Source organism: Pectinophora gossypiella, chromosome 10 (assembly GCF_024362695.1).
Source record: "Pectinophora gossypiella chromosome 10, ilPecGoss1.1, whole genome shotgun sequence".
NCBI lineage: Eukaryota > Metazoa > Arthropoda > Insecta > Lepidoptera > Gelechiidae > Pectinophora > Pectinophora gossypiella.
The window spans coordinates 3,204,413-3,228,874 of NC_065413.1; the positions used below are offsets into that span (position 1 = coordinate 3,204,413).

At 40.2% G+C, this 24,462-nt stretch overlaps 2 protein-coding genes across 3 annotated transcripts in view; one reads left to right on the forward strand and one right to left on the reverse strand.

Annotated features, from left to right (window-relative positions):
* The first annotated feature begins 308 nt into the window (after positions 1-308).
* Positions 309-14,934, forward strand: LOC126370239 (RING finger and transmembrane domain-containing protein 2). 2 transcript variants are annotated; one of them, XM_050015049.1, is made up of 6 exons: positions 309-627; positions 969-1,307; positions 2,532-2,686; positions 7,291-7,561; positions 8,772-8,987; positions 10,211-14,934. In XM_050015049.1, exons 1-6 carry the CDS (start codon positions 433-435, stop codon positions 10,442-10,444), a joined length of 1,410 nt encoding a protein of 469 aa, XP_049871006.1. In that variant the 5' UTR covers positions 309-432; the 3' UTR covers positions 10,445-14,934. The 2 variants fall into 2 exon arrangements, with proteins under 2 accessions (XP_049871006.1, XP_049871007.1); XM_050015050.1 differs by having other exon boundaries at positions 969-1,301.
* The window catches only part of LOC126370230 (E3 ubiquitin-protein ligase RNF19B-like), a 115,140-nt gene continuing 103,721 nt past the window's right edge, over positions 13,044-24,462 (reverse strand). Inside the window, exons 3-9 of the mRNA XM_050015038.1 lie at positions 22,763-22,943; positions 18,774-18,888; positions 18,130-18,317; positions 17,488-17,629; positions 16,486-16,720; positions 16,093-16,291; positions 13,044-15,654 (exon numbers count right to left, since the gene is read on the reverse strand). Of these exons, the coding sequence (XP_049870995.1) occupies positions 15,269-15,654; positions 16,093-16,291; positions 16,486-16,720; positions 17,488-17,629; positions 18,130-18,317; positions 18,774-18,888; positions 22,763-22,943 (1,446 nt within the window). The 3' untranslated portion in view covers positions 13,044-15,268. The remainder of the gene's footprint in view (positions 15,655-16,092; positions 16,292-16,485; positions 16,721-17,487; positions 17,630-18,129; positions 18,318-18,773; positions 18,889-22,762; positions 22,944-24,462) is intronic.

The window sequence follows — 24,462 nt, forward strand, 5'->3', positions numbered from 1 at the left end:
TAACACCCATTCTACTCTCACAACCAATAGCTACGCAAGCCATGGTTCATAATGAATAACTATTTCACAGATTGTTTATATAAAAAGTTAAAATAATGTCCCAAAACACCAAAAAACTAACGGCAGGTTTGGTATCCAGCTGACTACCACAACATCTCAAAACGGTAAACACTGACGTTCTAGACAGCGGTGTTTGTCTATGTTTGTTTCTTTTTTCCACAGAGATTGTTGCCATAGGGAAGAAAGAGAGCTGTGATAGTTTGATCGTCACTCTAAAATATTATCCGTCTATTCTATACAAGGTCTTTGCTGTCAACACATAAATGTCATAACGCTGACCTTCGGGCTTTGTTCATAATATTTGGAAATGATAACATTTTGGATATAAATCTTTATTTTTGAGTATTTTAAATAGGCGATTAATGAGCAGTGATGGCGCAGACCAATCAAGTGACGCTAGACATCGACGATGAGGCGCCAGCCGAGAGTCCACCTCGAATTAATGTGTTACACAGATTGGATTCTGGATCTCGACCAGTGCCCCCTAACCGAAATAATCTGGGCCTCGGCGACCGCCTCAACAGTGTCTTTAGAGAAATCAGGCCGATTGTTGAACATGCACGAATGGTAAACAATGTTCTGTTACTTTTTTTCTACCCTTGAAAATATATCGAAAAAAAGAACCTTGCAGTTAGTTTTGCTACATGGTGTTTTTTCTTATAAGAATCAGTTTCTATGATATAGCAATGTCACATTTCAATTCGTGATTTAATAATTGAAAAAAAAAATATAATAACTACTGAATCATATTTTATTATATTTGTTATGCAATATCAATAAAATTAGTCATCATTTCATAGTCACACGTTATCAAAGAATTATAACGCCGAAGCAATGAACAAAGCAAGCTTTATTTCACTTCCAAAGAATAATACTTTACACATTATGTATAACATTAAAAATTGCAGGGTAATAATGCAAGACTGTCTCTACCGACATGGCTACCACGAACCACACCAGGGACGCACCAAACAGACGGTTTGCAGAGGCCACAGAGCTCCATAGCACACGTCAACCTTGGCCCAAATGCTCAGACATACATAGTAACTGAACGCACAGCTCCTCCAGTACAAAGACAGCAGTCAGGCCATGGAGTGAGCAGTAGTGCGTCAAACGACTCTAATTTATCGGAGCCAGGACCCGATCATCCTGAGATCAACGTGTCAGTGAACCCGGCAAACAACAACAACATACATGATGACGGAGACAACGACAGTCACAGTGAAGACGGTACTCAACAGGTATATGTAATGTCGCTTTGGTTGTCCTATGTAGTATCATAGTTACATAGATTATAAAATACAAATTAATTATGATAATTGGGCACTAAAAAAATGAAAGATAGTGACATGGGTTGCTTTACCTCCAACAAATCAATAACAAAGCATCAAATCTGATAAAAGTCTTGCGTCTGATTGCAGGTAAAAAGAATGGAAAAAAATATATGATAATTTTTGAGACCATTCATAAACTGCTGGCCATTTTCTGTCATAAGCAATTTAATGTTATTAGTAGTACACACTAGTGCTTATAATCTATACTTTAAATCCAACATGTTTATTTATAAACAAGACTGTCTGACTGCTCTCAACATTCAAACACAATTGACCTTTACTATTTGTGTGTAGTTTACAGCTTGAGCAACAGTATTGGTCCATAGTCCTCAGCCTATAATCATTACATACATAAGATCACGCCTATTTCCCATTGGGGTAGGCAGAGACTATGGAATTCTATTTCGCTTCTTTCACTCTCATGCATGTTCGCCAGTTTAGTGTGCTCTTAAATTGACTTTTTTATGTTTATATATAAATAAATATATAATGTCCACACTAAACATAATTTGACCTCTCAGCTGGCTTCTCCTTGCTTATTCTCTTGTATGATAATGATAAGCAGCATTGGAAGATTTGCAACAACATTTGAAGTTGCAATCAAATGCTAATGGAATATAATGTAAATGAAACAAAAAGACAAACATTGGCTGGACAAATAAGCAGTTTGAACCACTACACAGTGGAAACAAATCAACACACTTGAACTTTGATCTTTGGATGTTTGGACAAGGAAAATTGAACAAGTGGGACTAGTTGTTTTTTTTCTAATCAATATTGTTTCATTACATCACTAAATTTGATTGGATAAGGCAAAATATGTACAAAAATTGGAATTTATAAAAAAAAATGGTATTCAAATATTTTAGTCACCTAATTTGTTCCTTTTTTTTTGTAAAAGAAAAAAAAAGAAAATAAGGGTAGTTAAAAACAAAACTTTTAGTATAAAAGAAACGAAATAGAGGTAGATAGTTTAATTTATAATTGATTTTATGAATGTGCACAATTACATTTTATAGATCACTTAGCAGAGTTTTTTGGTTTAATTTATACTTATTTTAATATGTTTTTTTATTTGGTTTTTTATTTATTACAATTGTAAAGAAGCAATGTCCGAATTCTGATGTTATATTTCAGGTGGTAGATGTGAGGGCAACACTGAACCTGTTAATAAAGTACGCTCCGTTCTACTTCATCCTGTTCATTAAGTTCATGTATGACAGTCGGGAGGCTATATTCACCTTCTGTGTGCTCTTCTGCACATTCTCACACTGCAATAGTTTAGTAAGAAGGTGAGTTGAATGAATTTTTTTTTAAATCATTCTTGGAGTGGGTGGTGCCAATTTGGGTGCACAAAAACTTAACCAATTTCAGTTTGACAGCTTTTAAACTAGTGACATCTTTCACTTACAATAAGTACAAGAAAGAGATAGAGCTACTTTTATTCCTGTCAGATTAAGTTAAAATAAGTTGGTGGTTGCCAGAATCGGCACCAATGTTCAATAAATTGAATAACTTGAAGTTAAAAAAAAATATGTGAATCAGTTTTATTTTGTGAAATTAATAATTATTTTTTATATGCTACAAGTTATTTTATATACATACATAAACAACCTATATACGTCCCACTGCTGGGCACAAGCCTCCCCTCAATCAACCAGGGGGTGGGGGGGATGGAGCATACTCCACCACGCTGCTCCAATGCGGGTTGGTGGAGAATGATATGTTGATATAATCAAAAGAAAATGTAAAGAAAATAATAAAGAAAATGTTCTTATAACAAATGTGCTCATAGTAAAAAAACAAAATACTAATTGCAGATATAAATAAATAAAAAAGTAAAATTATAAAGATTGCAGATATAGCAAACATAAAATAGGTATTATCAGCATGCATGACATACAAAATTAATAAAAGTTACCTAACAATAGTTTCAATTATACAGCCGTAGATAGTGATGGGCAGGGAAAGAAAAAATTGGGTGGGAAAGAAAAAATATCGGGAAAATATGGGAAAATAAAATAAACACCCGAAAAATTCCCGAATCATGGGAAAATATTTTTTATTTAATTATTTTTAATCTTATTATTATTTGTATCTCGTTTCCATGTCTCGGGTCGGGTCTGTCATGGAGTCCCGGACTTTTGGAAGGCGTGCGTGGGGCCGAAGCCAACACGTAGAGGCCCCTTAAGACAATTTACTCTAAATGTGTTGTGACACCAACCGGCGATTATCCCTGTATGCACTATGGGAGTGCACCCAAAGACAATCCCTGGTTCGTGTAGGACTATTGCAGATTATGGGAACAAAAGGAACTGGGCTATTGGGTTGGGGGTTAGTGAACCGGGATACTGGGGCTATGGGGGACTATGGCGCCTGCTCGACCAATGTTGGTAAACATGGATAAAATGAGCAGGCGGTGACTCGTCACTCACTGGTTGGGCCACCTATCTAGCCGACGCGACTGGACGGCAAGGCAGCAACATGGTTGTGAGCATCTCTGGGTGTCAAGAGGTGTACACCGCTTTCTGCGAGGCGGTTTACCCGCCTTATCAACTCGCGACTTATGCATCTTTCACTTCCACCCTGCGAGCGTATAGCTCTAACGCCCCACTCTGGCTGGCCAATGAAGGCAAGCCAGAGGTGAGAGTCCTGCGGCCCCCGCTAAGGTCCACTCCGGCCAGCCAGTACTGTCACCATCTTTGTTGCTCTTCTTTGGACTCTCTCTAGTAGTGCAATGTCCTTCCTATAGTAAAGTCTCCATATTTGAAACCCATGTTCTAACAGCCATCTGACGTAAGTAAGTTTTGTAAAGCCTAAGAAACAATTCCGTATCTATATGATAAAAAGCTTTTCTAATTATGTATAAGAGGGAGTTATCCTTCTTAGTGATTCCAATAATGTGTTCGTCCCACTTTAGACTATGTGTTATCGTTATGCCAAGGTCATTTTGTTTTTTAACACACTCGAGAGGTTTTGAGTCAATGGTGTAACTCAACGTGGGGTGGTTACTGCCAACATGCAACACAGTGCATTTGTCTACGTTTAATGTGATTAGCCAATCTCGGGTCCAAGCAATTACTCTATCAAGATCATCTTGGATTATATTATGGCTAATAAGTGGATTCCCCGTTATTTTCGTATCATCTGCAAAGAGTGATATATCAGACATGATACCATGTTTAAGATCTGTAAGGTAGATACTGAATAAAATAGGTCCTAACACCGATCCCTGCGGCACACAGCTGAGGACTTTTCTGGGAACAGAGTATGATTCTCCGATGCGCACAGAGAATATGCGATTTGACAGGAAGTCTAATCCACTTCACGACATTGCCTCTGATTCCAAAGGGCTCTAATTTAGCAATCAATCGTGTGACAGGAACTCGATCAAAAGCTTGTTCATAGTCCAAGTAAATAATATCTGTAGGTATTCGTGCCTCCCAATTTCTTGCACAAAACCATGTTGCTCCTCGATGATGACATTCTCTCGTGCCAAAAGCATCCTATATATCCTATAATATGTAGATATCTTTGCATGGAATTATTAAAATTGAACATTCCATTCAAAATATATTACAAAGGAGATCGTCGGCTTTCCATACTTTGGCCGGCCCAAATTTGAAAGTGCCGGTCAGAGAAAAAAAATGTGTCAAACTTTTCGAGTAGATTGTTCTGAACATTTTTTACTATGACACCAGACGTGTATGACCATTAGTTTGGCTTTAATTGGATTTTAAAAATCTCGATTTTTCATACATTTTGTAAAAAATAATATTATGTCCGTTGGGAAAAAGAGGTATACAGGCGTATTACAAAGGACCGTTAGAACATTTATTAGTATAGCGCCAAACTTCTATGACCATTATTTTGACTTTTATTGGAATTTACGTTTTAGTTCAAATGTGAAAAATGCCGACCAGCAAAAATATCATGTTGAGAGTATCAAGTAGATGCCTGTTAACATTTTTTTCTATAGCGCCAAACTTGTATGACCATTAGTTTGGCTTTTAGTGTATTTTAAAAATCTTCATTTCTTATTTATTTTGTATGAAAATAAAGTGCTTTGGGTAAAAAATGCGGTACGGCGGATTAAAAAGGGCCTTTAGAACATTTAATAATCTGGCGCAAAACATTTTTGACCGTTATCTTGACTTTTTATTCGTCTCTCTTTCCGTTTTGGTTCAAATGGGAAAATGTCAGCCAGCGAAACAAAATAAGTCAAATCTTTTGGTAAACGACTTGAAACGTATTTTTACTATACTACCAAATGTCGACTTTGGCTTTTATTGGACTTTTTAAAAAAACTTTTTTCTATACATTTTAACAATGACAACAAGCAGAGCTTTCCCAATGACTAGTTATTAGTCAGATAAATACTTTGTGTTTTTGTTTTGAGTGTTGTTAGGTGAACTTCTATATTAATACTATCTGATTTTAGATATGACGTTGGCTGTAGTTTTTGCATTCGACTCAACGTTACGGCCTAAGTTTAGGTTGAATTATGGTATTGATTCACCTTGACCGACCGTAAATGGTTACCACCCTCCAAAGATAAGCTTGCCATCTAGTGACGAAACTCGTATTTTGGCATGACGTCTGAAGTATCTGTTAGGGAAAACAGGAGTCGGGTAGTTGTACTTTGCAAGTACGCCTATCACAATGTCCTGGTGCTACTCGGCCGATAACATAGTACCTCTATCACCCCACTGTTTATTCCTTGTTTACACTTTTCTTTAAAAAAAAGTAGCTTCTTAAGCGTGTATCACCATCAGGTAATGTAGTGGTCAAACGCAAACCTATTTTTCAAAAGACGACCACCATATTACGCCTTTAGCAAGATAGTTCCATTATCACTAGATAAAACTTTTTTTTTATTTTTGAAAAATCGAATTAAGTTCAAAATATTGGTCATAGTCGTTTAATGCCATAGTAATAAACATTCTGACGATCCTTTAAATAACGCGCCTGTTATATTTTATTTTGAATTATACAAAATGAAACAAAATTCAAGTTTTTTTTTAAATCCAACAAAAGCCAAACTAATTAATGGTCATACATGTTTTTGTCATAGTGAATAATGTTTACAGGTATCTTCTCGATAGCTTTGACATGTGTTTTTTGCTGACCGGCACTTTTCACACAGAAACTATAACGTAAAGTCCAAAAAAAGTCAAAATAATGGTCATAGACGTTTGGTGCCCTAATAATAAATGGTCAAATGGATAAGTTCTAACGGGATATACAAATATTGTTCCATGGCCGGCACTTCACATTTTCACCAAAAATGTATGAAAATTCAGTTTTTTTTTAATTCGAATAAAACCGAAAATATTGACCCTACAGCTTTGGTGCCATAGTAATAAATGCTCAGACGGATAAGTTCTAAGGATAATACCATTATTGTTACTTGGCCGGCACTTTACATTTTCACCATAAATGTATGAAAAATACAGTTTTTTAAAATCGAATAAAACCGAAGATATTGACCCTACAGCTTTGGTGCCATAGTAATAAATGCTCATACGGATAAGATCTAACGGAATATAGCAATATTATTTTTTGGCCGGCACTTTGACTTCTGGGCCGAAATCCGATGATCTCCTTTTAGTTTTTTAAGAGTTCATACGACACTACGACAGAAAATAAATTGGGCATAAGTAGGCATACATTATATTTAAATGGTCTTTGTTGGAAATCCTTACTTTTAATACAAATATATGCGATAAAAAATATTTTCCCTTGAAATGGGAATTTTTCGGGTTTTTTCCCTCAGAATTGGGAAAATTCCCGAAACGCGGGAATTTTCCGGGTAAGAACCCAACACTAGCCGTAGAGTATAATTTCAATCAAAACATTCTTGACAAGTTACCACAGAGTGCTATCTCCCTTGCAGAGAACACGGGAAGCAGATGAACCGTAGTATAGTAGCGTTGTTCTGCGAGTTAGTGCTAACGACGGCGGTGGTGACACTCATCCACTTCTTCTGTGGCCATGGGCGGTTGCTGCCCAACGTCATCATGTTCCCGGGATACAAGAGCCCCATCACGGTGTGGGAACTTCTCTGGCTGGTCGTGTTGACAGACTTAATTGTTAAGATATTCACAGTCAATATTAAGACTCTAGTTACTATGATGCCGGCGTTCCTACTACCATTTCAGAAAAGGGTAAGTTTAGTTTTTTTCAATATTCAATATATTCAATATTCTTTATTTGCATACTATGATGGTGTACAAGTTTGTAAGTTACATGTATGAGTTTCACATCATAGACCCTTTCGGGCACAACAAAATAGAAGTTTAAAAGAGAGGAGGAAGCTGTTCAAATGGTAACATCAGTATCATTAAGGTATTCACTGGTGCTGGTGTTTTTTAGTCGTAAAGATTTTTTTTATCTAATTTTTATCGAGGCTTGAGCCACTCTTGGTCGTTATGCTTCTTCATAGTTTAGATCGTTTAATGATGATCAAATCATCACTTTACAAAAGAACACCATGATGCTGTTCGTGAAATAACTTAGGACCTGTTTTCTAAGGTGACAAAAAACGTTTTCTATTTAACTTATTTGTGAATTTTAATAATGAAAAATGTGCCACAATTTTGTCACGTTTTCAATGAAGTTACAGGTTGCGTTTTCACACAAATTCCATAGTGAATTCGTGTTTTGACGTTTAGTAAAACGCAACTGATTTGACTAGTTGGAATCTACCCTATTAGGCGCAACTCCAATCATTTGTAAATTCTCTGCTAAAGAAACCACAACCTTTAACTTTGGTGTAATTAATAAATAATCCCAAACCCTTTCAACTGTACAATAGAATATTTATTTATTGCATTAATTGCCTCAACTGACGTTATAAAAGATGTAATTGCCGAACACTGGTTCCTGAGATACAGGTCTCCTAGTCCAGGGAGCAGGGTTATACTTCTGTAGCATTTGTATGTGGACCTTTTCTATGACAATAAACAATTTTTATTTTTTATTATTGTGGTACAAAGTGGTATACAGTGTATTATAGTTGTAACGGCCTCCGTGGTCCAGTGGTTGAGCGTTGGGCCCACGATCCGGAGGTCCTGGGTTCGATTCCCGGTGGGGACATATCACAAAAATTACTTTGTGGTCCCTAGTTTGGTTAGGACATTACAGGCTGATCACCTGATTGTCCGAAAGTAAGACGATCCGTGCTTCGGAAGGCACGTTAAGCCGTTGGTCCCGGTTACTACTTACTGTGTAAGTACGTAGGCGTTATAAATGAGTCATGTCAGGGGCCTTTGGCGGCTCAATAGTAACCCTGACACCAGGGTTTATGAGGTTGGTAATTCGCCTCACAACCCACACGATAGAAGAAGAAGATTATAGTTGTACCTTTTTTTCCAGGGCAAACTATACCTATTCATAGAAGCGGTCTCGCAGCTCTATCGCTCACTGTTGACCATACAACCGTGGGTTTTCTTCCTGCTCCAATCATACACGGGATCCGAGAAAATGGTGGGAATGTTCCTAACGTCCGTCTATGTTATTGCTAAGGTTATCGAGGTCCTTGTTCGACTGAGACTGTTTAAGAATGCTACATGGATGCTGCTGCAGAGTGTGGTAAGTCTTTTGTTTAGCTTTGTCGCAGGTAGACTAGATGATGTTATCATCCCAGACGTATCCGTCGACGGCTGCACCCTTAGCATAGAATAAGGATTATCACTATGTATAGAACGGAAAACAAAACATCGTGAGGAAACCCGCATTCCCGAGAAATGCATTTTCGAAGGTATATGACCTAACCTGTACTGGGCTGGTTTTCCCTTCGCGGGTTGGTAGGTCAGATAGGCAGTCGCTTCTGTAAAAAACCGAACCTGTCTGTGAGAAACGGGATAATGCTAGGGAGATGATGATGATGACTATGTATAGAACCGCAACTCTCCGCTCCCCACCAGCGGATGAGCTAGGCTTACCTCACTCCCCTCGGTCTTACTTTAGTCATCAATCGTATGAGCGTCAGACGTCACGCACACATATACGCGTGTAAGATAACGTCAATGTGTAGTGTCTGTATAAAATGAGGTGTTTTGTGTGAAGTTTTCGGAGTTTGTCCTTGTGTTAGCCTAGGCTGTTGCATGTTAGCCGTGGATATTAGACGTAAAAACACCTCTATCAACGCAGCAGCAGCACCAATGGAGCAGCGTGGTGGAGTATGCTCCATACCACCTCCGGTTGATTAAGGGGGACCTGTGCCCAGCTGTGGGACGTATATAGGTTGTTTATGTATGTTATATTATACCATATACATATTATGTTTCATTAATTATCCAACTTTTATAAGTGATTATAAGTTGTCTGCTATTTACTTGTATCTCGGTCCATATTGAGAGGGATTCATTAAATCGTGAGTTTGTTACTCCTCTGTAATTTGACCTCCTTAGTCCTATTTAAATATTAACGGTGCCCATGTTCATTATCTCCCTCTCTAAAGTTCCTGTCTAAATTATGTAATTAACGACACCTTTTAGGACCTCACTTGTCAGTGCTGCCACCTAGCGACATTTGTATTACTATTACATGCGACATAAACGTAGTAGAGTGGGTGCACAGTCATGAGCAATATAATGTACCCACTTAGGACTCTGTCGCACTAACATATTTGACATTTAGTGAGACTTACAGTTCAATTTGTCAAAAAAGTTAATGTGACATGGTACCAAAGTGTATACATATTAATGCTCGTGACCATACACACACACACCTCTATACACCTCTGCCTCCCCTACGGGGATACAAGCGTCATGTTGTTACATTTTATTTTTATCGATTTATTTATTTTCCAGAGTCTCGGCACAAAACCTACGGGCGAACAGTTATTGTCGGCTGGCGACTCGTGTCCGATCTGCCACGACGACTACACGACGCCAGTGAGGCTGGGCTGCAGCCACATCTTCTGCGAGCTGTGCATCAGCGCGTGGCTGGACCGCGAGCACACGTGCCCGCTGTGCCGCGCCAAGGTCGCCGACGAGCCCACCTGGCGCGACGGCTCCACCACATACGACTTCCAACTCTATTGATGCCCAGTGCGAGAACGCCGCGAGTTCTAAGTGAGAAAGTGACTAGTGAAAGTGTTAAGAAGTCTCGAGCGTCTTCGACAGTGTGATATGTAGAAGGGTAACATAATTTAACCAAAGACAAGATTCCCCCAGTTAAAGGAAGGTTGGTGGATAATATTCTTGTAATTTACAGAAAGGTTTTAAGGCATTTTAGTCGGTCCTATTTTTCAATTGACGCTCACCTACCGCAAGCATTCCAATGGAATTACAAGATTGATAATAAGTATGACAAGTTTCGAAGAGAATTAGCTCTCTCACCCACAGCTGCATACACACATACATAAACTCACACGTGTTTCCCACATGAGTAAGCATTGACTATCGAATTCCATTTGCTTGGATCCTGACATACTTCTCTTGCTTTCTCCGCATTCATCAATCATTTCACCAAGCCAAAAAAAATGTTTCAACGCATTCCCAAAGCTGTATGCTTCAGGCAAGACATAAGTCTATTCAACAGTTGTTCAATCCAATATTTCAGCTTAGAAATACTCCTACTTTATCTAAATGGCTCATATAAAACTCATTTACTCTGCAAATCGAGTCATTTTTAATACTTGCATAGTACTTTGTTTTTTCTTAAAAAAATAATCATACTTAGTCCAATCTACTTTTCCTTATCAAGTGAATTTATTTGTTAAGCGTGTTTATATTGCATTATACATGAATTTGTGTAAATATTTATTGTAAAATTAGTAGGAGATTGTGAATGGCTGTGTTTGTATACTTTGAGTCCTCAGGTAGTGTTTGGTTTGATTCATTTAATGAATGAGTTATCAAGTGCATGTGTAACAATGTCACTGTCTTCTCTCTCTTTATTTTTTATGAACTTTTATTATCAAAACATGTCAGTAAAATGATAAATGAAATCATATTTTGTTAATAAGAATCCTGTATAGAATTGATAGGCCTAATTAATTATTTAGATGTGATATTTTTTTCAAAATTATTAATGGTGCAAAGCATTTAATATTATGCCCCATTTGTATAAGTCTGTATTCTACTTTGGATGTATTGTATAATGTAACATTTCTTTTTCTTTGTTATACTGATTTTGAGTTGTTTTATTTGGCTTTTCACATTTCTAAATAATTTACTTATATTGAGGCTTTCCAAGTCATTTGGGTTTTGAGATTTCAAAATGCATTTAAATATTATTCCTATAATAACATCTAATCATGGTAAAATAACTAAAATATAATTTGGTCTTGAAATGTTGACATTCGTATTTAAAAGTTAAAGCTATAAAAATCCGTTCAATATTAGCCAAATAGCATGTAAGTACGTTTTTCTGAATATAAACTAGTATATAACATAACATCCATGTATCTCCAGAAGGGTAAACAGCAGTATACACCCACTCCCCACCAGATATGTTTAAGTCCCAAGAAATAAATAGTATACATATGATAATTAGAGAAATCTTTCTCTTTAAAATAATATGTAACGTTTAAATATGTAATCCTCAAGAGAAATAAGAGCATAGGTAATATTAATAATGTTAAAAAAATACTATTAAACAAATAATAAAAATTTAGCTTTCACAATTCCGAATTGCATTGTACATAAGATTAATCGAAATATTATGAAATAATTGTTATGTGATAAATAACTACCAAGATGTCCATATTTTAGACTGTTTTTGTAGAAATTTTTTTTTATGTATTAGTATTTGATTTGGATATTTATTTCAAACTAAACGTTATTATTTCATGCTGATTTGTCTAACAGACAAAAAAGGAAAACACATTTTCGTCAGGAGTATTTTATTTCTGTTTTGTATCTAATATAAACATCTTTTAAATATAATTATATAAAAGATATTTTCAAGCATGATTATAATAGACAGTAATTAAGGTCGATACTATTCAACATAGTATAATACAGTTTGGTATAGATTGGTGCAACTTAGAAACAGAAGGCCAGCACTTACTTGAGAACAAAAACACGTATTATTATTTAGTCGATTCGGACCACAAGCGGTTCGTATCGGTGCGAGTCGACTAAGAATTTTCAAATGGGTCGATTCGCACCTTGCTCTAAATCGCTGAAGAACTATTTTGTAAAGTTACTTTAATTAAATTTTACCCTGTGGTCCGAATCGACCCATACTAAAAGGACACCTGGAGCCATTCGCACCGCTCTAAAAATGCGAAAAGACCAATATAAAACGAACGAACGAGTAGGTCCGAAACGACTATAGACTCGGGCTGTATCACGACATCACCCATATCGTCGCTAATTGACGTATCTGAAATCTGGTGAATCTGATTTGCACCTTTTGCTTTTAATAAGACACAAATTATTTTAGCAAAGAATTGCAGATACGCCAGTTTGCAAATTCGACCCAAAATTGTGGCGATGTCTTTGAGAGATACAATGAATGCGTTTGGTAGTTTTTCCCACTATTTACTGCCACAAATTTCTACTAGCAAGATTATTGGTAATTTGACTAGCTGCTGTTTGCCGGAGGCATTAGGGCGAGGCCCGCAACACAATTTTGAGAAAGCGACGCTGTTTAGGGGCCCTAATCTAGTTTATATCCGTTACCTAGATGGCGTACGTATAGCCTATATGTATAGGATTCAGTGTAAAACATAAATAATTTAGTCTTTTTCCATAATTGAGGCTTCATTTTATTTGTGCCACAAGCGCTAATATAATGTATTTTCTTTAAATTATTTATTAAATATACATTCCCATACAAAAGTATTTATCAAGTTTCTGTATTTTTGTTACCAATAAAAGTAAATAAACCTTCACCTTTTTTATGTGTAGTTTCTAACAATAAGTAATAAAAAGAATATTTGAATAGGAAGTTAGCAATAGTTTCAAACCCAGAGTAAAACTGAAGAAACCCTTCCTGTTTATAATATTTTTGTGGGTCTCTAGACCTTTTAAGTAGTGGCAAAAAGGTGTAGAGCAAGTTTATCTATGACAAAAATAATAATTTCGATCACCGTATGGCGTGGCTACACTTACGCCATCTATTGTCGACGAAACGTACATAACGAGGGTCCCAACGGCCTAACATAGCTCCAAGCTAATATAGTTCCAAGAAACATTGCAACCCTTTCAAACTAACAGCTTTTTCACACATCCGATTCTTATACCCGACCAAGAATGACGGACAGTTGAAAATTACTACGTTATATCGGATGTAGCACTAGCAAACTACCATACAATAGTACTACGGCCACTTCGGATCAGTCATTTTACGGACTCGAATCGGATAAGGCGATTCTCTGCCCCGCATGATGCAGCGTAGCGCGTGGATGCGTTCTTCCGTTGCTTGTAAGTATCTCCGTTTGTATAGAAAACACGCACGGTCTAAAACACAGAAAATGCACCCGCATGAACGCGCGTGGATGCATTTTCTGTGTGTAGAGCTTGTCCAGAAAGAGCGAATTCGCCGCGATTATCTAGCGCGTATTACGCGCGACCGTTGCGTCCACAAGGTACGTACCAACGCGCGAGCATTTGGGTATTCCGTGTCATAATTTTGCCGCTCCATTGCCCTCGATACGTGCACTCGCTCTAAAGTTCGCGCGTTAACTGGGCGCAACAAGGCGTCCCTAGTATCTCAACTCGCGCGAATCAAGCGCGAGTCGAGAGTCGAGCGTAGTGCACGCGATTTAAGCGCGTATTTTGAATTCGCGCGATGCTTGTGGACGCGATGTATTGCTGTCTAGTATCTCACTAACGCGCGAATCACTTCGCGCGAATCGTTTCGCGGCGAATTCGCCCTTTGTAAACTTACAAGCAACGGAAGAACACGCGCTACGCTGCATCATGCGGGGCAGTGTGAGAATCGCCTAAGAGTTAGAGTAGTGCGAAAACGCCTTTATCCTTCTTGTTTCTAAGTTGTCTCTACATTATAATGTATACTATACTAAGGTTAGTAATAATGTTCATAGCAGAAAACGGTCCATTTAAAGTTCTAAAAATACCCTCCACGACCTGCGCTACCTTGTCAACAATGTGACATGACAATATCGTTTGCATTTATAAATTGTATATTGTACAAAATGTAAATTAGAATTTACCTAAATTATTTAGTTTTGTTTTTGCGCTGGCCTGGGAACCAAAATTAACATTCCTTTTGTTCATTGTTTAAAATTTTGTTTTATTTGTAACGTATACAAGGCCTACAAATTGGATTTACTATAGAAGAATTTATATTTATTTGTGGTATAATTTCGTCTGTAACTTCCGTATTAGAGTTATATAAAGAAGTAGAGTTTACATAAATTGTACTGTGACTGTTGGTCGGTAAGGGTGTTGAAATGTTGTACGTTACATTATCGAGTACCACGTACGTCGGTACGTTATAATTCCCTTAGAATATTTTTTTAGAAATTGGAATCGAGTGTCTGCCGACACCGTAATGAGGCACGGCTCGTGGGCCGGTCCGTAGCGTCGTCTTACTGAAATATACGAACCGACACCGACCATTCTTTCATTCATCCCCTCCAAAATGAAACCACAGACCAGATTATAATTACAGTTTAATCCTTAGTTTACACTTTTAAATGATTCACATAACATAATAATATCGCTTACGATTACTTTTGCCTACAAACGTGAAAAATTAAATAATTTAGATAATTAATAGTAATTATTATTTAAAGTATCACAAATATCGGATCGAGTAACACTGCACCGAAAGCGCGAAGCGGGCGGCGCCGGCCAGCGGGGGGCGCCGACATAGTTCGATGTCTACACTTACACTTAGTATCTTACGCGGGAGCGAGCCAGAGTCAGGCGGGCGGGGGCCGCGGGGGGCTACGACGCCTGCGCGGGGCGGGTCTCGCACGCGGCCGACAGCTCCACGCGCGGCGCCGGCGCGGCGGGCTCGCGGCTGCAGGCGGCGGCGCCGGCGCCGGCCTCGGCGTCGGGCGGCGCCGGCGGGCCCGCCGACCCGTACAGGAACAGGCTGCGCAGGCGCGCCGAGCGCGACGACGTGGACGGCAGCTCCAGCGGCCAGGCGGCGCCCTCCGGCAGCGCGGGCGCCACGTCGGCCGTGACCTCGAGCCGCTGCAGGTCGGGCAGGCCGGCCCCGCCGCCGGGCGGCTCGGCGGGCTCGGGCGCCCCCAGCGACCCCGCCAGCGCGGCCAGCGACGGCGCGCGCGCCTCGGCCGCCGCCGACCCCGCCGACAGCGACGCGTCGCCTGCACATCAAGCGAGCGTTAGTCTTACCTCTAAAACAGAATAACTTCACTATAAGCATTGCACGGTCGTAACTCTTGGCATGAGAACGTACATTTATAAGTTAATAGGGGGTAGTTCTAAATAATAACGAATACAGCAAAATTAGAGTGGAAGGCAAGAGGGAAACCACTGCCCTATTTTTCCCTAAAAAAATAGCATGGAGAATGCTACACCGACAAGAGTGTGGCTCTTAAATTTCTGAAGGATCGTCATCCTTAACATCATCGTCACCATCTAATTAACTCTAAAATCAAACTTTACCAAGTCTATTTATAAAGACCGAACTACAAAAGCATGCTAAAACTTGAGACAGTACGTCTATAGCCGTGATCCCGAACCAGACACTATAATGAAAGCTCAATGACCGCGGCGCAGCTGTCCCTAGCGCAGTAGCGCACCTATGCTGGGCTCGAGGCGGCGGCTCTGCGCGTCGTTGTCGGGCGGCGCGTCGTCGTCGAAGTGGTGCGCGCGCGCCGGCTGGCCGCCGCAGCCGCCCGCGCGGCACAGCGACACCGGCACCACGCCGTACACGTAGAACAGCAGGATGGGCACGCCGATGCCCACTGCTATGCCCGCCACCACCGGGGACACCACCAGCTGCAACGGAAACTGGCTTTACAGTGCTAGTTTGTAGAAGATCACATCACAGTTTCGGTGTAATCAATGAGCGTATCACGGAAGAGCGGCAAAAGTAACTTGCGACGTCGACGTCGAAAATAGGACTTTAGATATTCGTAATAATGAGATATCAAGCTTTTTGTTCGCGGCTTCTTTTGCGTGGATTTACATACCGCGGCAGCGACGGCGGCGGCGACAGCGGCGCGGCGGCGCGCCGCACTGGCGCGGCGCAGACGGCGATGCGCTCGGCGACCAGCCCACAGCGGCAGCCCCACCAGCAGCGCGGGCAGCGCCACGCCCGCCACCACGGCGATGCCCAGCGGCGCGCCCGCCAGCGTGCCCAGCTGCCACAGTAGCTTTTTCTTGCGCGACCACGGCTTCTTGCCCCAGAACGTGCAGCCGCTTGGACTGTGAATACGACACGATGACATTTATTTGCATGACAAACTGATTGGCGAAGGAGTATTTGTCCTGATAATCTTAGGCTGGTCATACTTTGGACGTTTTAGTGCGCATTCGTTTCATGCGAAGACGCAGGAATGATCCGAGACTTCCAAGTACTAAGGGGTGCGCGCACACTGGAAGATGTTCTTCAAATACAAGTACGTTTTCATACAAAGCTTTGTATGAAAATGTGTCCAAAATGCGATTGGTCTGGAAATACAGCCTTAGAGTGTGTTATGGCAATTCCAGAGGTCACACGACGAGTCTATTTTAGAATTGATTTGTTGGAGAATCAATTCTTATCAACCAGCCCTATAAATTGACTAATTTCAGTCGCTGACTAATCCCGACAAATATCTAGAACTATAAATTAGTTTTAAGCTAACAACGTCCAAAAATCATTTTATTAGCTAGATTTACAGCTATAAAACTAATTGTACAAATAAATTGTACGTACGTTCGCCAGCTACATAATGAACTCCACTTAAAATGTTGTTTTATGGCGACGCCGTTAGAACGATGAATAAAATGGTTCAAATTGTTGGTGATTTTTAGTTTCGGTGCTGAAGCAACCGCAATTTCAGGGTCAATTAAGTAGTGTCAATAATTCAGTGTCGCGACATACTAAACAACCCAAAGCTTTTGCGACCCCCTTATTCCTAAACGCGCCCCCCCAGATTACGAAACGACTTACATAATGCAGATCGAAGAAAGCAATATAATAAACTGACCTAAGGTAATGCAGATCGGAGACCTCCTTCATGCAGAGCCAGCAGAACTCGGCGCCGCACACGCAGCACACCATGTGGTTGCACGATCCATCCTCCACTTTGACAATCAGGACTGAGCAGCGCGGGCATGGCTTCACTTCTCCTGGAAAACCGTAGGATCAGATTTCAGACACACTCTTCTATGGAAAAATGATAAAGCTAACTTATTTTCGTCTTTCGTTGCCGTATCGTTCTGAAACTTAGCATTTTTTCGGACCTTCACTTGTTTTCTACCAACTGCAATGTCTAGTGCTGAATTCAAAGCTAGAAGGTTTTAAATTATTATGTGCATCTGTCTAATTCGGCGTCCTTGGAATTCCCTTTTTAAGTAGTATACAGAGCATACTTAAGTATACAGACTTTACAGCGCATATATTGGCGAAAATAGTGAAATTTTCGAAGAAACTGCTCCTCATGTAATCCTGGAACGCAGATTGGCAACACAAAGGGCACAAATCCTCAAGCAAACGGGGTAGCTCCGTTTCAGGATACTTGAAGCTTTTCGAGGGAGTTAGGTTAGCTTATACAACACCACCACGCATGAGCATCTGAGAGGACCTGACTTGGAGAATAGAAGCCACTAGCGTAACAGAATGGTCTTACCATGGTCAAGGTCAGCGTGTGAGGGCTGGGGCGCGCGCGGCGGCGGGGCCCGGGAGCGGCGCGCCGCGTCGCATGTCTGCGTGGGGTGCCACGCCGCCTTGCAGTGGTAACAGAAGGAGGCGCCGCAACCAGGCGCTAGGCAGGTCAGCTTTGGACATGACGCACAACCCGTTGCTACTACTGCGAAACTGGAATGAGACGGCTGAGGTTAATTTACAATCTATTTAAATGGGATATAGGAAGATAAGGAAAACATCGTGAGGAAACCCACATTCTCAAGAAATGCATTTTCAGAGGTATGTGACCTAATCTGTATTGGGCTGGATTTCCCTTCGCGGGTTGGAAGGTCAGACAGGCAGTCGCTTCTGTAAAAAATCGGACCTGTCAAATCGTCAGATGTAGATGCCCTCAGATTGTATTGTTTCTGACAGCAAGAACTATCGATGCTACTGGTCTATCGATAGGCAACACTAGTTGTAACCAATAGCAGCGACACGACGGACCTACTCGCAAATGTCAAGTTGTGATTGGGCTCGGAATGTCCCATAGTGTAGTGTTATGTGTTGGACAGTTTGGGCCCTTTGTAACCTGGAAGATGAATTGCAATTATTTATATTTCACAGAATAGAAAAGGTGTTACATACCTGCAATCGGGTGCGGGGCACCACCTAGTGTCAGGGTCGGCGGCGAGCGCTCGTCTCACGCTGAACTCTTCGTACTTGTCATATAGAACTGGGTTGTCGACGATCTTCCGGACATCTGGAACAATATCGACCATGTATTTATTAGACCATATAAAAAATCACAGGGATTGTAACTTGGAACCTGACAGAGATCAGTACTAAGTAAATAGATTACTCTGGGCGCCATCCCACTCACGACAGACAGAGTACTGCGGGGTGGAAGGCAAGAGACCACTGCCCTATTTTTCCCTAAAATGGTAGCATGGAGAATGCTAAGCCAACAAGAGCATGGCTCTTAAATTAGTGATGTTTTTATTAGACCATAATATAAACAGCTTTTAACAACACATTGTTATAGCATGCTACTTCTGTGTTTTGTGTGTAAAACTGCTGTGCTGTGTGCAATAAAGTATATTTGTATTATATTGTATTGCTTTGCAGCCCGTCGTCGGTCAAAATACGGAGCATACTCCACTGCGGGGTGTGATTCGTGAACATTTAGAAAATTTCGGTTCCTAAAGTCTATAACCCCAGGCTCATAATTAGTAATGGTGTAACGGCTCGATACTTTGACCACAGACGTTTTTTTAACATGCTAAACAATTAATAGCTGTATTCAGGCTTTCAGTGACACCGTAAAAGTATAGATATAAAAATAATTTAAAACAATCATGAATTTTGCGACGGAATAATTGCTATTAACCGGACATAAATCCTGGAAACCACGTGATATTAATTACAAACAAAACATGAATTCAAACTCATAAAGTCGAATTCAGTTGTTTACATGGGGTAGGGCATGTCGTAAAATCCGACAGAGGGATTGTGTCCTGTATATACATTAGTCCATCATGTGATGGACTAATGTAATGGGCGATAGACTGATCCCTTATCACTTACTTCTTTCTTCATTATTTACGCCTACTGCGAAAAATATCTTGACTAAGTGCGGGTATGTATGTAAAATGTTGTGATTGTTCAATGCTCAGCTATTCACGGGTAGTTCTATGGAATCGATATCAAATTACAGTTTGCTGCGCTCTACGTTCAAAGCTTGCATGCAACATGCATTCTGAATCATATCCGCCGATAAAAACACATACATACATAGATAAACATACGCTAGTTAACCCTAATGATGTGAGCTTTGAGTAAATGGAAGACAGTTTGCATCCGCGTTTGGTGAACTCTTAAGTTGGATTAATGATGAACTGTACGATAGGTGATTAGCCCATACAATGGTCCATCGTCTTAGGAAGGACACGATTCCTCGGTCTAGTTTAACGACATAATTACCCGGGAAAACAAAGAGTTGAACAAGTTCTATGTTATGTTGTGTGTGGCTGTGTTTGTGTTGTGTTGTTGTTGCGTGTTGCGCTGTCTGTTTTATGGTGTTGCGTTGTATGTAATGAGACATACAGTGAGAAATGTAATGAGACAGACGTAAATTCAAAAATGTTACATTGACTTTCAACAAGTTTATCCATGATAATTACTTCTTTCTGATTTTAACATAAGTGGTTATCTTTTTAAGTTATTTTTTGTATTCTTAAACTTCTTGCTTCTAAGCTGTTCTGGGAGCGAATAAAATACATAGAACACGTTCAGCTGCTTGTCTTCCCGGGCATGTCGTAAAATCCTACAGAGGGATTGTGTCCTCTAACATTATGGACAAATGTAATGGGCGATAGGCTGCTCCCTTATCACCATAAGGTTCATCATATCCAGCTTACGACATCGTATCAACAGTGGCTGCAAGTTGTCTTTGATTACTTGTGGCTGTGCCCACCCCATTAGGGATTACGGGCGTGAGTTTATGTACGTATGTATTCTTGAATTAAGGCTAGAAACTGAAATAAATGGTTTATTTGTTTACATCTATTTTTTTTTTATTCGCCTCAAACGCAGCAGCATGGCAGTTAAACATCACACTATGCAACATGCGTTCTGAATCACATCCGTCGATTTAAATGTGCATTGTTATTTATTTTACTGAGTTATTTTATTTACCGCGGCTTGTCCTGTTGTTCATTCATTGTTCTTGCCTCAAAGAATTGGGTCGTGTACTAGGTTCAAGATAAATTATGAAATTCTGATTACTAAATAAAGACACATCTAAAACTAACGAAAAACATTTTCTTTTTTCTATTAAACTTATTTATGAATTTTAATCAAGAAAAACGTAATAATAAGTCCGACATTTTGTCACGTTTTTCTATGACGTCACAGAGTGCTTTTTCATACAAATTCCATAGTAATTTCGTGTTTTGACGTTTAGTAAAAAGTAACTGATTTGACTAGTTGGAAACTAGCCTATTCTTGGAACTTGTTTATTTATATTTTTAGGTTTTCCCCCGTGTAATAGTATATGTTTGTTTACTTGTTGAACACAGCGCCTTGAGAGTTTTACATATTATAATTATGCCGTTAAATACTCGTGTTATTATAAACGGCGATATGGCTTACCACCTATCACGTTGGTCAAATAGAAAGCTCCGTGAGGTGTGGGTACGTAGTTCATCTTGCGATGGACACCTCTGATTGGGTCGTGTATTAGGTTCAAGATAAATTATGAAATTCTGATTACTAAATAAAGACAGATCTAAAACTAACGAAAAATATTTACTTTTTTCTATTTAACTTATTTGTGAATTTTAATCAAAAAAAAACGTAATAATAAGTCCGACATTTTATCACGTTTTTCTATGACGTCACAGTATGCTTCTTCATACAAATCCCATAGTAAATTCGTGTTTTGAGTTTTTGACGTTTAGTAAAGAGCAACTGATTTTACTGGTAGGAAAAGAACAGACTGGCAGATTGTACTGTATCTATCATCATCTGTGTTAATTTGTTTTGTATGTTGTGTGCCATAAAGTATATTTGATTTGATTTGATTTGAAACTTGCCTATTGGGATATAGTCGTGAACCTATGTTATGTAGTACTTGTGTGTCTCTTATAATATTGATTTTCACCTTCTCTTGATTGTCTTTGGAGTATTCACAGTTTTTTCCATCACCATCACCAGCCCATTAACGTCCCCACTGCTGGGACACGGGCCTTCCCTATGGATGGATAGGGAGATCGGGCCTTAAACCACCACGCGGGCCCAGTGCGGATTTGTGGTTATTAACGACTGCTAATGCATCCGGGACCAACGGCTTAACGTGTCTTCCGAAGCACGGAGGAGCTCGAGATAAAAACTTTTTTTTGTGGTCATCCATGCCATCCTATGACCGGCCTTTGCGAAAGTTGCTTAACTTCAACAATCGCTACCGAGCGCGTTTACCGCTGCGCCACCGAGCTCTTCCATAGTTTTTTCCATATTTCAGTATATTTTTTCTAGAATTCAAGTCGTCTTTGGTTACTTGTGGCTCTGCTCACCCCGTAAGGAATTATGGGCTTGAGTTTGGTATATGTAACTAAATTTAAAAAAAATAGGACGTTTGACATACTGTTTCAACGGCATATCAGATTTAATCAGGCCGATCATTAATCAGCTGATCAAGTGGACGATTCCGAAAGTGGAAAAATGGAGAAATGATTATCACGTGCTCAGCGGTGAAGGAAAACATCGCGAGGAAACCCACATCCCCGAGAAATGCATTTCGGAGGTATGGGACCTAACTTGTATTGGGCTGGCTTTCCTTTCGCGGGTTGGAAGGTCAGACAGGCAGTCGTTTCTGTGAAAAACTGGACCTGAAAAATCCCTGCTACTACTTAAGTACATAGTCGTTACATGAGTCATGTCAGGGGCTTATGACGGTTCAATATTAACCCTGACACCAGGATTGATGGGGTTGGTAATGCACCTCACAACCCACACGATAGAAGATCGTTCAACTTGTGATTTTAACTTTCTGTTTGTGAAGTGACATTAATAAACTGTTTACTGTTCGACTACTGTCTTACTACTCTGCAAGCACGTCGGGCCTCAGTTGTACACACCTAAAGGATGCATGTTCTCGTGGCAGACGGGGCAGCTGACCGGGACACGAGCCTCGAAGATCTCGATGGCGAGGTACTGTCGCAAGCAGGGCTCGCAGCAGCGGTGCGCGCACCACGCCAGCCGCACGAGGTTCGGCCCGGCGACCACGCACAGACATAGTGGACATTCTATTGCGTCGCCCTGGAACAAGAGAAAAGGTGGTTGAAGCAGATTATGATGGGGAAGAAAGATGAATACTTTCTAAAGATCACAGACTAGCGTTAAAGCACCTAGGTGAATTGTAAAGATTTGTTTTGTGTAAGTATTTTAAATGTAATAATGAGAAAGCGTGGGATATGCCTAAGAAGAAGGCATCGAGACAAACTTGTTTAGGTTTAGCGATGTTTGTAAACAGACAGAGATGTCGACAGCCTCCGTGGTCTAGCTCACGATCTGGAGGTCCGGGTTCGATTCCCGATGGGGACATTGTCGAAATCACTTTGTGAGACTGTCCTTTGTTTGGTAAGGACTTTTCAGGCTTGAATCACCTGATTGTCCGAAAAAGTAAGATGATTCCGTGCTTCGGAGGGCACGTTAAGCCGTTGGCCCCGGCTATTAGCCGTAAAAACACCTCCACCAACCCGCATTGGAGCAGCGTGGTGGAGTATGCTCCATACCCCCTCCGGTTGATTGAGGGGAGGCCTGTGCCCAGCAGTGGGACGTATATAGGCTGTTTATATATGTATGTATGTAAAAGTTATGAAGTATTATAAGAAAAAGAGATTTCGTATTTTTTTTGCATCTTACCACACTAACAAAATAGTGAACAGGATACCCTAAGATACATAAAAACGACCGAGCTACCTTTTATATATGTATACGTAGGTATATGTACGGTCACGAGCATTAATATGTATACACTTTGGTACTATGTCACATTAACTTTTTTGACAAATTGTACTGCAAGTCTCAGTGAATGTCAAATAGTTAGTGCGACAGAGTCCTAAAGTGGGTACATTATATTGCTCATGACTGTGTTCATCACCTCTCATTAGTGCATAAACCAGTGTTCACTTCATAAAAAAAACATCGTTTTACACAAACACTACATATTGACGTCATCGTACACGCGCATCTGTCTTTTTATTACACCCACGCACAATTACATATTCCACCCATTATTATTCTGATCATAATAACATAATTCTATATGTCGGAGTTAGTTATGAATTAAGAAGAGAAATTGATCAAATCGGAAAATACAATGAAGTTGCAACACTTCCATCATGAAGTTGCAACGCTCTGACGTCAGGTGGCGTACGAGCAGAGCGGGGTGAAGTCGAGGGAGTCACTACAGAGTCGTCGTGTCGAGCGGACGTGCACTGCCGTTCTAGTCGGGCAGTCTACCGCGAACCATCGTCATGAGCGGACGTGTCGAATAATTACGAGGAGTGCTATAGTCGCTCACCTATAACTTGTAGGGACGTCAAGAAAGTGTGATCGGAAAAGAGTACCTAGCAAGTACGTTCACATGTCCCGATGATTCGGTCCGAATATAGGAACCATGGGTGGTGGAGGGCAAGTAGAGGGCGAGTAGCCCCTTCGCGCTAACGTCCTTATGCGCGCTAGATAACGAGAGACTGTGTAACCGTTACGAATACCGTGACGTTGCCGTGAGTGTGTACCTTATGCTGTGACTTTATTTAATCGTGATACAAAA

Bases quoted from the DNA above. Each gene is read 5' to 3' on its own strand.
- LOC126370239 (XM_050015049.1), top strand. From the start codon at position 433: ATGGCGCAGACCAATCAAGTGACGCTAGACATCGACGATGAGGCGCCA. The intron at 1,308-2,531 runs GTAATGTCGCTT...GTTATATTTCAG, and splicing joins ACGGTACTCAACAGGTATAT to GTGGTAGATGTGAGGGCAAC. The intron at 7,562-8,771 runs GTAAGTTTAGTT...CTTTTTTTCCAG, and splicing joins TACTACCATTTCAGAAAAGG to GGCAAACTATACCTATTCAT.